Below are 16,173 nucleotides of genomic sequence, written 5' to 3'. Positions count from 1 at the left end.
TAGCATAACATCAATAATCATTCTATTTTTTAAAGGCTATATATGGATATTTTTATCTTTTTTAAAAATCTAATAAATCTTTATTGTTCAGATTATTACAATTGTTCCCCCTCCCCTTCCCCAAAGTTCCCCTCCACCAGGTTCCCACCTCACTCTCTAACCTTACCTCCTCCCCACTTTACTCATCCATAGGTGTATGTTTTTTTGTCCAGTCTCTTTCCACACTCTCCATACCCTTTTTCCCCTCAGAATTGTCAGTCCACACCCTTTCTATGCCCTTGATTTTATTATATTCACCAGTTTATTCTGTTCATAAGATTTTTTATTCACTTGATTTTTAGATTCACTTGTTGATAGACATGTATTTTTTGCTCATAATTTTTATCTTCATCTTTTTCTTCTTCCTCCTCTTCTTAAAGAATATCCTTCAGCATTTCATATAATACTGGTTTGGCAGTGATAAACTTCTTTAGCTTTTTCTTATCTGTGAAGCTCTTTATCTAACCTTCAATTCTGAATGATAGCTTTGCTGGGTAGAGTAATATTGTTTGTAGGTTCTTGGTATTAATCACTTTGACTATTTCTTGCCACTCCCATCTGGCCTGCATAGTTTCTGTTGAGAAATCAGCTGACAGTCATATGGGTCTACTTCTTTCACCAAGTGGGGAAAATTTCCGGTCATTAGTTCTTCAAATAGGTTTTCAGTATCTTGCTCTCTCTCTTCTTCTAGCACCCCATAATTCAGATGTTGGTACACTTGAGATTGTCCCAGAGGCTCCTTACACTATCTTCAAATTTTTTTGCTTTTTGCTTTTTGCTTTTCAGGCTGAGTGTTTTTTGCTTCTTTGTATTTCAAATCTTTGACTTGATTCTTGTAGTCCTCTAGTCTGTTAGATCTCTGTATAATACTTTTTAAAAAATATATTTTATTGATTTTTTTACAGAGAGAAAGAGAGAGGGATAGAGAGTTAGAAACATCGAAGAGAGAAGAATCATCCATCAGCTGCCTCTTGCACACACACACACACACACACACACACACACACACACCCCATGCGCCCGCAATCAAGGTACATGTCCTTGACCGGAATCGAACCTGAGACCCTTCAGTGTGCAGGCCGATGCTCTATCCACTGAGCCAAACCGATTTTGGCTATATAATACTTTTTTATTTCAGTCAGTGTATGTTTAATTTCTAGTTGGTCCTTTTTCATATCCTCAAGGGTCTCACTAAATTTATTGGTCTTTTCTAGAAAATTCTTCTAAAACCTTATAACCATGGTTTTGAACTCTATATGCAGTCATTTGCTTTCCTCTATTTCTTTTATTTGTGATCTGTTTCTTTGTCTCCACATTTTCACTGCTTCCCTGAGTTGGTAGAGTAGCTTTGTGTGGTAGTTGTCCTATAGGGCATAGTGGCTCAGCCTCCCCAGTTACCTGAGGTGGACACTCTTGGTGCACCCCTTTGTAGATTGTGTGCTCAGCCTTGATTATTGTTGGTAACGCTGGGAGGAGTTGACCTCCAGGTCAATTGGCTGTGAGAATATGCTGGAAGAACTTCTGTGCTGGAAACACCCTTATGGGGCAATACTTGCAAAATTGCAAAAGCTTCTGTGCTCAGATTGGATGGGGTGGAGTTTCAGGGCAGAGCAGACAGCCTTGGTTTCCCATCAGCCCTGCCCTATTAGGTAAGTTTAGATTTCAAAGGACGAGGCTGTTCGTATGTAAAAGCCTCTGCACACAGCTTGGATGGGGCAGTCTCAGGGCAGAGCAAACAGCAATGGCTTCCCATCAGCCCTGCCCTATTAGGCCCCTGGGTCTCAGTGTCCCTTGGTAAGCACCTCTGAGAGAAAGCCACCCTTGAGTTTTGCCCTCTGCCAGACAGTCCAGTTTCTCCCCAAATGAGTCAGGGTTCACAGAAACTGGCCCAGAACTGGAGTTCAGCACAATCGGGAGCTTCCATCTCCCTCCCGCTTTAGAAGGCCAGCCACGCACTCAGCCTCCCATGCATTCAGCAGTCAGTCCTCTCTGTGCGCGCACACGTGCACACCTCTGCACCTCTGCCTTCCGCAGTTCTTGAGTCTCAGTGTGCTTTCCCTTTTCCTGATAATCCAGATTCCTCCCCAAATAAGCCTGGTTTCCCAGAGTCTTGCCCTGGACTGGAGTTCAGTGCAATCAGGGGCTTCCATCTCCCTCCCACTTTAGAAAGTCAGCTGCGTACTCAGCCACCCATGCACACAGCTGCCCGTCCTCTCCGCATGAGCATCTCCTTACCTCTGCCTTTTGCAGCTCCTCTGAGTCTCAATGTGCTTTCCTCTTTTCTTCTAGTTGTAGAATTTCCACTCAACCAGCTTTCCTGTGGTTCTGGATGGTGTCCATTTTGTCTTTTAGTTGTAGTTTTGATATTTTTTGTGTGAGGCAGCAGTTTAGGTGTTTACCTATGCTGCCATCTTGGTTTCTCTGTATGGATATTTAAAAATCAGAAAATATCTTCAAAACTATTAGCAATGGTTATTTGGGGGGTTGAGGCTGAGAATGGAAGTGGGTTGTCAGGTTTTCAGATTTTTATACATATTTTTGTTGAATATATTTATAATGTGCAGCCATTATTTGTATAAGATTTTATTTTTAATTATAGTCAACTAGAGGCCCATTTCAGGGAGATTCCTGCAAGAATAGGGCTTCCTGTGGCCATCTCCACCGCCTCACCTGCTTCCCTCCCATCTCCACCATCCCACTTGCTTCGCTGTAGCTTTGGTCCCTTCTGTAGGCATGGCTTCCTTCTATGCTGTCTTCAGTTTTTGTTCTGTGCCTGGATATGCAAATTAACTACCATCTTGGTTGGGTTAATTTGGATGCTCGCTCCTGATTGGTTGGTGGGCGTGGCTGGTGGGCATAGTGAAGATACAGTCAATTTGCATCTTTCTCTTTTATTAGTGTAAATTGGGAATGTAGATTTAGCAATAACACAAACAAGTCACTTTTACAAGTGGGGTCTCTACCCTACAGTGTGTTTGAAACTTGCCTGAAGGAATTTGAGGACATTTACTCAAAGGCCTGCCCCAAATTCTCTGAGTCCAGGGACTATCCTGCTTCCAGTAGCAATACTGTGGGGATGCAGGGCTCCCTCCAATAGTGCTTCTCGAGCAGTCAGTGTGCCAGAGCTGAAGTGCTGGCAGAACTCAAGAGCAAGTGTTTCAGGAGAGAATCCCAGGCTCAGCTCACTCAAAATGAAAGAAAGTTCATTTCATTTCATTTAGAAATATTTAGGTGGTTCTTAGCTTCTAATTTTCTGATTTGAATTGCTTATTTCCCAGCCTTAAATTTGTTTTCTCTGCAACAGGGGTTCTGCTCTGTAACAGTCACATTCTACAGACTCTAATTTCCATGTTTCTTGGTTAAAGTGTCTCCCAAGTTGTCTGACCACAAGAATCACCAAAGATGTTTGTCATAAATAAATAAAGATTCCAAGTCCCCAGCCCCCCAACCAGACCTGATTATTTAGGATCTCCAAGGTACTTTAAGTCACCAAGTGATTCTCATCATTAGGTAAGTTTGAAAAATATTGCCTTACTTAAAGGAATATCTTAACAGAATCTTAAGCCTTTGTAACCAGATGAGTCATGGATGTTCTAGGCCAGAGGTTCTAGGCTCCAACACTTGGCAGAACCCCCAGGAATGTTTGCTGAGCCATAATTGCTGGGCTGCACCCCACTTTCTGATACAGAGAGTCTGGGATGGTATAAAAGAATTCGCTTTTTAACAAATTCTCATAGGTCTCTGCTGCTCGCCCGAGGATGTCATTTGGAGAACCACTGTTTTAGTCCACATTTTCTCAATTTTTTTTTAACCACAAGCTACAATAGGAGAAAGATATTATATCATTGCATAGTATTCACACATATCCACTTGGAGAGTTTTACAGAATAATGCTTAATTCTTTCTGTGAGCAATACACTCTAATATTTTATTTTACTCTTTAAAAATACACTAAATTTATCACAAACCAAAAAAATAAGTTGCAACCAGTAATTTGAAAACACCAAATCTAGCCTAATCTTTGAAAGGAATAGATCTGTAATCACAGTTTTGTTTTTTTTATTGTTGACAGCATTACAGATGTCCCCCACTTCTTACCCTCTTTGCCACCCTCCACCCAACCCCATCCAACCCCAGGCCTACCCCACACTATTTTCTCTGTCCATTGGTCATTAATGGTATAACTTTTGAGCATACACTTCCAAAAATGTACATTTATAAATAATGTAATTGTATTCTGTTGGTCCTAATATCCAATATTAGTAAAGCTTAATATTTTTCCTTACATTTCAGATGGAGGAAAATATAAGTAAAGGCTCTAACATTTCCTTCAGCTGCCAGTGACTCATCTTGGCACAGGTTCCAGGGACCACACTCCACGAATAGGTACTCCAGGGATGTGTGCTCCAGAGACACGTGTTCCAGCATCAGGACTCAGACACCCAGAGACATTCAATGAGTATTCCAAGGTCACACAGCTGTTTACAATGAGGAAAATTTTGTTCTTGTTTTAAAGCTCTTACAAGTTAACAGGTACTTATTAAATAAAAAGACAGTGTTAGCTTTTGGGGGGACGGGGTTATTGTTCCATATTTTAAAATCCCCATTTGGTATAGGAAGAGATGTGAATACTGTTGCATTTTTTGTCAAAAGACTACCAACTTTCCTATGATGTAACATCATAGAAGCCTCACATTACCTATGTATGAGATAGACTTTCCTGAAACTAGGGGTCTAGTTCCAGTACCCTTGTTATTTTCTAGTTACAGAGACAGCTGTGCCGGATAGTTCTCTAGACATTTCATGGGAACAGTAAGACCCTCCCAGAGTTCTGTGCACACCGGGGATCTGGCTCCTCATTTCACTGCATCGAGTTCCTGGGAAAGAAGGAGAAGTGAGCTACAGACACGGGGCCATTTCCCCTCTTTGTGGTGTTATAATAACTGAAATTTTGGGGTCCCTCAAGAGGCAGGAAGCAGGGTCTGCTGTTACCCCTGTTCCCCAAAGGGAAATTCTTTTTTCCAATCAAAGAACATCTTCACAGGGCTCTAATTAGGTATGCACACATGGGCTGTACTCTCACATAGACAGTAGATTTGATTGACAATGTATGGCCACTAGAATTATTATAACTTCCAATGGAATGAAAATCCCTAATTAAAAAAAAAAAATAGACATAAGGCTGCCTGGCTATTTCAGAATAATAAATAGCTCATCCCCAAAGCAAGCACTTGTAAAGTTACAAAGAGGGGACTTGAAAACTCAAGTGATTTCTTTATATATGGTGAGAAATTTTTCACATGTAAGGAAAAGGAATTTTTGCTTTAAAATTAAACTTTGAAGTTTGAAAAAAAAAAAAAAAAAAAAAAAAAAACAGACCCAATTCCCAGTCCAGAAAGGGAATGCTTGGAGTTTAGTCAGCCTTTGAAAGAGCTCTATGGGGCTGCTGACCCATATCTCATCAATGCACAGGTTCAAGAAAGTGCTGGCCCCAGGACAGGCAGTCTCCTCAGCACCCCCAGCTTAGCCTTCCCCACATGTTTCACTCTGTGTAGGCCTGTCTGTGTCTGCTTTTCTTCCTTCCTCTTTTTTTTTCATCTCGCCATCTTCTAACTGGCAATAATGTAACATGGAAATATGTTTACTTTTGTTAAACTTATTAAAAATACAGAGGTTTCCCAATTTCAAATCATTCATTGATTTGAACACATTATGGTTCCCTTTGAAAATTGTGTTTGTTTTGAATTGGTATGTGGCTTTAATTTAGGTGGTTTTATTCCCTGAGAGGTCAGTGGCTCACTTACAAGACAAAAGAGTAATTCTCTGTGCCCCTGACTTAGCTTAAGGAATTGTTCAGATAAGGAAGAGCCATAGCTAGTTTGCTCAATGGATAGAGTGTTGGCCTTTGCACTGAAAGGTCCCAGGTTTAGTTCCAGTCAAGGGCATATGCCTGTTACTGGCTCAATCCCCAGGATGGGGTGTTAAGGAGAGAGCCAGTCAGTAATTCTCTCTCATCATTGATGTTTCTATCTCTCTTTCCCTTTGAAATGAATAAAAATATACTTTAAAAAAAAAAAAAAAAGGGGGGGGGGGGGAATACATTAATTAGTTTTGTTTGATCTCCACCTGGTGGCTGGAAATCAGAACACAAGCCCTAAATGGAACTGGAAAAAAGGACTCATTTCAGTTCCTCTGCTAACACAGAATCCACAAATAATGAGGATACACAGTGTTTCTTTAATGTCAGTATCCCTGCTGGATTGTAAGCCACACGAGGGCAGGGCCTGTGGATCTGCCTGTTCACTACTGTTTCCTCAGGGCACAGTGCCTTGCCTGTAGTCTACAACAAATGTACTGTGAATGAACAATCGACACAAAGCACTTTACACAGTTCCATTTCTAATGTCTTTCCTATTGTTATATTTCTTTTAATATACCATAATTATACTTCACATATATTTTTCATGTTTAATTACAGAGAAATCAGGATAAGTCATCCAATCTGACTGTTTCCTGTGTTCAGTCTTCCAGGCAGCAGCTGTGGCATCACTGTGCCTATACCTTCATGAACTTGGCCATGACTGTTCATATTCTCTTCTGTTGAACTGTTTCATTGTCCTATTGGATGTGTTAATCTTTAATTCCCTTTAAAATGTCTTCAAGTTCTTACAGCTCTTTTTTAATTTGCCCAGCAGGGATGTCTTCTGGCTTTTACAGGAAGGCCCTAAAAAAATAATAAAATGTCTTCAAAATTTTTACACTGTGATACACCCATTGAAGCAAAAAGTCATGGTATGTAAAGAAAGGCCTAGTAGTGAAGATGTGGGACTTAAATTTTAAATTTGTAAAGTAAATATTTGTTGTTGGTGAAATTACAGTAACTGTTTTTTTTTGTTTTGTTTTGTTGTTGTTGTTTTTTTTTTTTGAGGGGGGGGGGGGTTGCAAAGCATTAATCAATGCTTTAGAATACCTAAAAAAGAAGATGCACATGAGCACATTAAGTGGAGTTCCAGTTAATTAAAGAGATTTATGTAAAAGATTGCCTGTCACCTTTCTACTCAATGAATGGTGTGTGACCAGGAGTATCAGCATTATCTGGGAGTTTATTAGAAATGCAGAATTTTAGCCCCACCCTTGGCCTACTGAATCAGAATCTGCATTTTAACCAGACTCCAAAATGATTTAAGTGCCTAGTCGAGCTTGAGAAGCACTAGTATATCACATGCCAAGAAATGCACCTGAACTTGGCAATTTTGCCAGATCTCTTAGAACAGATGAAAGAATTGTCAAAGTAATGAGAGATTATTGTATGAGGACTTTGCTGAGGCACTGTGACATATATTAATTGGCAGCATTCTTTTTTTATTCTTTAAATTCTTTATTTCATACTTCCATTTCAGCAATATTGAAATAGGTTTCTCATACATGCACTCAGTTTTCATTATAAGTTGGAAATACAGAATTCTTAGAAAATAATATGGTGATGGGTTCTATGATTCTCCTTACAGGTACAATCTAGTCTTCAGCAATCTATAAGCCATTGACAAAGTAATTCCATATCCAACAAGAATAAAAGCTAAAGCATGATTTGGCTGGGGAAAGGGTAACAAATATGATAATGTGTGGTAGATCTGTGCTCCAACAAAGAATCTGAAGTGCAGGATAGCTGCAGAGAGATCTGGGCCACTTAAGGAATAGAGAAGGCCAATCCCGAGTAATGGCACAATATTTTCAAGGTCATTCAGGTGGGCTCTTCCTACATGTTCTACTCTGTCATCAACCCAAAGGTACTTCTTGGCATTTTCTCCTTTGCCAAAGCTTGCACAGTCTTCCCGATTGGCAAAAACCTTTCTTTTTATTCTATAGAATGCAGGTGCAGTATTCATAAACATCATTTTTGAAATAACAATCATTGTGTAGAAGGCAAATGCCATGAATACTTCATTTTCCATTAGCTGGGCAAGGTCAACCATTTTTTCAACTTTGATCATGGATCCCGTGGATCGCAGCAGGAGCGAGGCAGCAAACTCGGCAGCATTCTTTTTTGTTCTCAGTGATACAGGCATGTTTCAGAGACATTGCAGGTTTGGTTTCAGACCACCACAATGAAGTGATTCATAATCTTTTGCTAGTGGAGGGTCTTGCCTTTAATTTGAAGGGGGGGAAAAAGAGCAATATCTGTGAAGCACACCAAGTATAAGAAACCAAAGTATTTCAGTGTATAAAATAATGGTCTTTCCTATAATCAGTGGCATATTAGATTTGATTAAATGTAGTACTATTAGTTCAAGACCTTTTTGGTCTAAATTATCATGGTCACTAGGTGTGGAGACCAAAAAGGAGATAATGTGTCACAATTTACAGTCATTGAAGCAGGAAACTCTCAAATCAATAATGCTTTTCAGTTTCAGCTCTGGGAAAAGCCTAGGTTAAAGCATCTATGGAGCAGAGAGAGACAAAGGGCCGTTCTTTGGGGAAAAGAAAGATAATAAGCTACATCTTCACAGATGATCAAAGTACATGAAAGAAATCTACATCTATAAAAAGCCAACGACCAGAACACTGTAATGACTGGAATGACTGGTCACTATGACGCCCATAGTGACCAGTGAACCAGTCCAATAGGGGGCAAGGGTGGCTGGCTAATTTCCTGCAGTCCTTCCTCTAGCCGTCCCCTCTCCTGACTGCCTCCCCACCCCATTTGGGGGTGTGGCCAGCCAGCCCACTGCCCACAGCCCCTCCCCACAGCTGGCCCTGCCCTGATAGGTCCCTGAACAGGGCAGGCTGACCGGCCAACCTCCCACCCTCTCTTCCTCCTGACAGGCCCAGCCTGATCTGCCCTGATTGGGGACAGTCCAGCTAGACCCACCCATGCATGAATTCATGCATTGGGCCTCTAGTACTATTATGACTGAAGATTGAAGGAGAAATTCGAAAGGTAGAAAATAAAATATATGCAAAAATCCTCTTCATGTAAATTGACTTTAAATTTTCTATTAAAAATGTTATGGAGAACCAAGATGACAGCCAATTGGCCTGGAAGTCAAGTCCTCCCAGAGATTCCAATAGCAATCAAGTTTCAACTACAAGATTGCACACAGACCACAAAGTGGTGCACCTAGAGTGCCCAGCTCAGGTGACTGGGGAGGCTGAACCACTGGACACCTACTACACAAGGCCACTCTACCAATTCCAGGAGACATAGTAGCTCTACCTAATACATAGAAACAAACACAGGGAAGCAGCCAAATTTCAGAGACAAACAGGTCACAAATTAAAGAAAGGGAAGCAAGTAAACTACTGGGTGCAGAGTTGACAGCAATGATTATAAGGTTACTCAAGGATCTTGATGAGACTTTCAAGGATCTTAGTGAGAATGTCAATGACATGAAAAAAAGACCAGTCAGAAATTATACATACATTAACTGAAATAAAGAACAATTTACAGCCGAAACCGGTTTGGCTCAGTGGATAGAGCGTCGGCCTGCAGACTGAAAGGTCCCGGGGTTTGATTCTGGTCAAGGGCATGTACCTTGGCAGCTGATCGATGATTCTCTCTTATGGATGTTTCTAACTCTCTATCCCTTTCTCTTCCTTTCTGTAAAAAATCAATAAAATATATATTTTTTAAAAGAACAATTTACAGGGACTCAACAGTAGAGTAGAGGATTCTGAGAATCAAATCAACTATTTGAAATATGAGGAAGCAAAAAATACCCAATCAGAAGAGCAAATAGAGGGAGAACCAAGATGGTGGTATAGTAAACGCCTGTACTTACTGCTGCCCACAACCATACCAAAATTACAACTAAAACATAGAACAACTATCTTCCAGAACGACTGGAAAGCTGGCTGAATGGAAGTACTATAACTAGAGAAGTAAAGAAGAAAGCACACTAAGACTGGTAGGAGGTATGGAGTCATAGTACGGTGGTCTGGTCCAGCACACACATTTGCCTCTTTTTTAATCGGGAGGGAGATCACTTTTGTGGAGGCCACTAGGAGGAGCGAGGAATCCCAGCTCCACACCAGACCCCCATCCCAGGGTCCCAGAGCTGGGGAAAGAAGTCCCTATGGGCAGTAAGAACTACGGACTGTGAAAACCAGTGCAGATTGGGGCTGAGTGACACACAGACTGCTGGAAGACTTAGCTGCTCCTCTTAAAAGGCCGGTACCACAAACTGAATTTACAAATTCCCACTTCCTCTGAACTCCAGTGCCAGACTAGGCTCTGGGGGACTGAGACACATATAGGAAGAAACTGGACTGTCTGGCGTTGGGGCAGAAACTCAGGAGTGGCTTTCTTCCAGATGGAGGTGCTCACAGTGGTCATTTTTCCCATCCTGGGAATTCCCAGGTGCACGGCTGACTGGCAGCCATTTCTGTTTGCTCCACCCTTGTGATTCCTTGAGACCCGCCCCACCCAATTTACACCCCTAAACCAAGCTGCGTGCATCAGATTTTGAATATGAATAGTCTGTTATTTCTCAGGTTAAAAATCTGTCAAACAAGCTTCAGTTAGGTCAGGGAGCTCCAGACCCATCAATAAAAATCCCAAGACCTGGCACCATCACCAGCCGGCCTTGCTTCACAGCTGGGCCTCACCTGGGCACTTCCAAACCCCATACAAAGAGGAGGAATCTGAAGATCTATCTGTAGCTTTTACTGTATGGTCTCAGATAGTGGCTGACTTTGCACCTCCATGGAGACCCAAGAGCCAGTGTACCCAGTGGTCAATGTGAGACCATACCAAATTACAACTCTACACATGCATAAGAGACACAGTCAAGGAGAAGATTCAGTGAGCACCAAAGCCCCACTGAAACAAGTCCTGTTCCATACAGGTGTCTCTTACACAGCAGCTCTCCCACTGCAATCGCAGCTGGTCCCTACAGCCAATTGGCCTGAAGGCCAATTCCTCCTAGTGACACCGACAAAGCTCAACTACAACAAAACTGTGCACACAGGCCAAAAAGGGGTGCATCAAGAGTGTCTACCTCAGGTGACTAGACAGGCTGAGCCACTCAGCCCTACAGGACACCTACTACACAAGGCCACTCTATCAACTTATTTATAGCTACCCAATACATAGAAACAAACACAGGGAAGCAAACAAAATTCAAAGACAAAGAAACATGTCACAAATAAAAGAAATAAAAGAAAGCAAACTACTGGGTATAGAGTTCAAAAGCACAATTATAAAGTTATTCAAGAATCTTCTAGAAACCTCAGAAGAACTTAGTGAGACTTTCAGGGATCTTAGTGAGAATGCCAAAAAGTAGAAAAGAAACAGTCAGAAATTAAGCATACACTGACTGAAATAAAGAATAAAATACAGGGATTCAACAGTAGATTAGAGAATCCCAATAATCAAATCAATGATTTGAAATATGAGGAAGCAAAAAACACCCAACCAGAAGAGCAAAAAGAAAAAAAGAATTCAAAAATATGAAGATAGTGCAAGGACACAGATAATAATTTAATAAATAAAAAAATTATTAAAAAAAAAAAAAAAAAAAGATAGTGCAAGGAGCCTCTGGGACAACTTTAGGCATACCAACATTCGAATTACAGGGGTGCCAGAAGAAGAGAGAAAGTAAGATATTAAAAACCACCCTAGCTGGTTTGGATCAGTGGATAGAGCATTGTCCTGCAGACTGGGGGGGGGGGGGGGGGGGGGGGGGGCCTGGTTCAATTCCAGTCAAGGGCACATACCCAGATTGCAGGCTCGATCTCCAGGAGGCAGCCAATCAACGATTCTCTCTCATCATTGATGTTTCTTTTAAAAAAAAAAAAATCTTTATTGTTCAGATTATCACAGGTGTGCCTCTTTTTTTCCCCAATAGCTCCCCTCCATCCGATTCCCCACCTCACCACATGCCCTTACCCCCCACTACTGTCATCATTCATAGGTATAAGACTTTTATCCAATCTCTTCCCACACCCCTCAGACCCTCTTCCCCCTGAGAATTGTCAGTCTACTCTCTTTCTATGTCCCTGATCCATTATATTTACCAGTCCATTATGTTCTTCAGACTTTTTATTCACTTGATTTTTAGATTCACTTGTTAGTAGGTATGTATTTGATGCCTTTTTGTTGTTCATAATTTTTATCTTTACCTTTTTCTTCTTCTTGCTCTTCTTAAAGAATATCCTTCAGCATTTCATGTAATCCTGGTTTGGTGGTGATGAACTCCTTTAGCTTTTTCTTGTCTGTGAAGCTCTTTGCCTGGCCTTCAATTCTGAATGATAGCTTTGCTGGGTATAGTAATTTTGATTGTAGGTTCTTGCTATTCATCACTTTGAATATTTCTTGCCACTTCCTTCTGGCCTGCATAGTTTCTGTTGAGAAATCAGCTGACATTCATATGGGCACTCCCTTGTAGGTAACTAACTGTTTTTCTCTTTTGCTTTTAAGATTCTCTCTTTGTCTTTGCCCTTGGCATTTTAATTATGTGTCTTGGTGTGGTCCTCTTTGGTTTCCTCTTGTTTGGGGTTCTCTGTGCTTCCTGAACTTGTAAGTCTATTTCTTTTACCAGGTCATTATTTCTTCTAATAGGTTTTCAATATTTTGCTCTCTCTCTTCTTCTGGCATCCCCAAAATTTGGATGTTGGTACTCTTAAAGTTGTCCCAAAGGCTCCTTACATTACCTTCATATTTTTGGATCTTTTTTTCTTTTTGTTTTTCTGGTTGGGTATTTTTTGTTTCCTCGTATTTCAAATCTTTGGTTTGATTCTTAGAGTATGTTGATCTACAGTTGAGTTTCTATAAATTCTTTATTTCAGACAGTGTATTATTAATTTCTGACTGGTCTTTTTTTTTTTCTTTTTGGCATTCTCATTAAGGTCCTTGAAGGTCTCATCAAGTTTCTCAGCAGTTTTTAGAAGATTCTTGAGTAACCTTATAAATGTAGTCCTGAACTCCATGTCGTCCCATAGTTTGCTTTTTTCCATTGCCCCCTTTCATGATATGCCTCTGTGTCTCCGGATTTTGGCTGCTTCCCTGTGTTGATGGAGTGGCTGTGTGTGGTAGGTGACCCACAAGGGCCAGTAGCTCAGCCTCCCCAATCACCCGAGGTGGTTGCTCTTGGTACACCCCTTTGTGGGCTGAGTGCAAAGTCTTGATGTAGTTAAGCCTTGATTACTGTTGGTACCCCGGGAGGAATTGTCCTCCAGGCCAATTGGCTGTGGTGACCCGCTGTGTTTATAATGGAAGAAGTTCTGTGCTAGAGAAACGCTAATGGTGCAGGACTTATTTCAGTGGGGCTTTGGTGCTCACTGAGTCTGCCTCTTGAATGTGTCAGTTATGGATGTGAGGAATTGAAATCTGTGTCTCACACTGACCACTAAGTACACTGGCTTCTGGTTCTCCAATAAAGTGCAGGTCAGCTACTGTCTGCAGGAGCTACAGCAAGAACTACAGTCCTCTCCTCCTGCTTGGGATTTGTAGATTATGGAGCTGTCTGAACTGGTTTGCAAGTTAGCAGCGATAGTGAAGGCCATTCATATGCAAAAGCCAATGCTTGGAGCTTGGGTGTGTTTGTAGATTGTGCAGGGTGGAGTCTCAGTGTGTCAGTAGGTTAGGGCATGGCAAACAGCAATGGCTGGCAGTGAGCCATCCTGTGCCTCCAACCACGTCTCCGCATCTCACACCCCAGCACAACAAACAATTATTCCTACACACAGCTCTGCAAGCCAGCCACCCTCACTTTCCATCCCGATGGCAGACAGTCCAGCTTATCCCCACAGGAGTTTGGGTCTCGCACTTCTCTCCTTTGGGTTAAAGAAAGCAAAACCCACCACCAGCCAGGATTGCCGCCAGCCGGTATCGCGTGCCCCCTCAGTTTTTCATCATTTGTTTACTGAAACTCTCTTTCCATCTGGTTGTAGAACTTCCACTCAGCCAGCTTTCCTATGGCTCTGGGTGATAGACATTTTGTCTTTAGATGTAGTTTTGAAATTGTTGTGCACAACCACAGTTTAGGTGTGTTTATCTACGCCGCCATCTTGGGTTCTCCTCCTCATTGATGTTTCTGTCTTTCTCTTTCTTGCCCTTCCTCTCTGAAATCAATAAAATATATATATATACTTTTACAGATATTAAAAACATATTTGAAGAAATAATGACAGAAAACCTCCCACACCTGGTGAAAGAAATAGTCTTACAAGTCCAGGAAGCACAGAGAACCCCAAACAAGAGGAAACCAAAGAGGACCACACCAAGACACATCATAATTAAAATGCCAAGGGCAAAGACAAAGAGAGAATTTTAAAAGCAAAAGAGAAAAACAGTTAGTTACCTACAAGGGAGTATCCATATGAATGTCAGCTGATTTCTCAACAAAAACTATGCAGGCCAGAAGGAAGTGGCAAGAAATATTCAAAGTGATGAATAGCAAGAACCTACAACCAAAATTACTATACCCAGAAAAGCTCTCATTTAGAATTGAGGGTCAGACAAAGAGCTTCATAGACAATAAAAAGCTAAAGGAGTTTATCACCACCAAACCAGGATTATATGAAATGTTGAAGGAGAAGAAGAAGAAGAAGAAGAAGAAGAAGAAGAAGAAGAAGAAGAAGAAGAAGAGGAAAAAGAACAATTAAATGGCAACAAATACATATCTATCAACAATCAAATGTAAAAATCAAAAAAAAAATGAACAAGAAATCTAATGAATAAAATAAACTGGTGAATAAAACAGAATCAGAGGCATAGAAGCATGAAACAGACTGACAAATCTCAAAGGGAAAGGGGGAGGTAAGAGGTGGGAAGTGATTAACCAAAGATCTTACCTATGGACACAGTAAGGTAGTAAAGGTCTGAGGTGGGGAAGGATCCAGGTGGAGGGGGGCAATGGAGGTAAAAGAGGAGGGGGACACCTATATATATTTAAAAAAAAAAAAAAAAGGCCCAGCAACCGGAACAGTAGAATGACCAGAATGACTAGTGGCTATGACATGAACTGCAGCAGCCAACCAGCCTGATTCAGGCCCTGATCAGCTGGCCACGGGCCCTCCCCCCAGCTTGCCTGCCTGCTCAGCCTCCTTTGTGCACTAGGCCTCTAGTATTCTCAATAATAAAGGTTTTTTGTGTTTTTTTTTAAGTTATGCTATTCCTTCATTCTTCATTATTCTGGTCCACAATGGGGGATGGTACATAAAAAAAAAAATGAATAGAACTGGTAGGAAAAGTACCAATGAGCTCATTATTATTATGATTGTTTTTCTTAAGCATCTCTGAGTTTGGTGGGGTTTTTTTTGTTTTGTTTTTTTAATCAATCTTTATAGTTCATACTATTACAAAGGTTCCTCATTTCTTCCCCCCTCCACCAAATTCCCACCCCACGCTCCGCCCTTTCCCCTCCCCCACATTGTCCTCATCCATAGGTGCACAGTCCATGTTCAGTCTCTTCCCGCATCCACCACTCTCCTTTTCCCCGAGAATCGTCCATCCACTCCCCTCTCATATCTCCGATTCCACCATAATCAACAGTTAATATTGTTCATCAGGTTTCCCAACTTCCTTGGTTTTTGTTTTTTTTTTTAATTAATAAACTTTTATATTTTTAAGAATAAATTTTAAAATCCAATAACTTTAAACCTTGTTTTTTCTGCCCTGGGAACTGAGAAGCAAACTTGTTTACATGTAAACTTGCCCTTAGCATCTCTGAGTTTTTAAAAGATTCATACACATGCCGAAACCGGTATGGTTCAGTGGATAGAGCGTCGGCCTGCGGACTGAAAGGTTCCAGGTTCAATTCCTGTCAAGGTCATGTACTTGGTTGCGGGCACATCCCCCATGGGGGGTGTGCAGGAGGCAGCTGATCGATGATTCTCTCTCATCGATGTTTCTGACTCTCTATCCCTCTCTCTTCCTCTCTATAAAATATCAATAAAATATATTTTTTTAAAAAGAAAATAATGGCAAAGATTAAATAAAAGGCACTGTAAATTAAAAAAAAAAAGGGGGATTCATACACAAGTTTATAAAAAAAAAAATACTCATTTCAAGCCATCAAATACATTACTTGGTATTATAGAGGTTAATTTAAACCTGGGGGCTCTGAAACTGACTACTAAGATTCACAGCCCAGCACCAGAACTTACAGTGTGATTTTGAGAAAAATGGTTATT

General features: G+C 41.0%; 1 protein-coding gene across 1 annotated transcript; it reads right to left on the bottom strand.

Annotated features, from left to right (window-relative positions):
- Positions 1–7,541: 7,541 nt before the first annotated feature.
- On the bottom strand, positions 7,542–8,030 carry LOC311617878 (microsomal glutathione S-transferase 1-like; the record flags this gene model as incomplete). Its single annotated transcript, XM_084874764.1, has 1 exon — positions 7,542–8,030. The coding sequence occupies one exon, from the start codon at positions 8,028–8,030 to the stop codon at positions 7,542–7,544; it is 489 nt and encodes a 162-aa protein (XP_084730890.1).
- Between the last annotated feature and the right edge of the window lie 8,143 nt (positions 8,031–16,173).

Source organism: Pipistrellus hanaki (assembly GCF_964339955.1).
Source record: "Pipistrellus hanaki genome assembly, chromosome: 2".
In the NCBI taxonomy this organism is placed as follows: Eukaryota; Metazoa; Chordata; class Mammalia; order Chiroptera; family Vespertilionidae; genus Pipistrellus; species Pipistrellus hanaki.
This window is presented reverse-complemented; position numbering and strand designations above follow the sequence as displayed.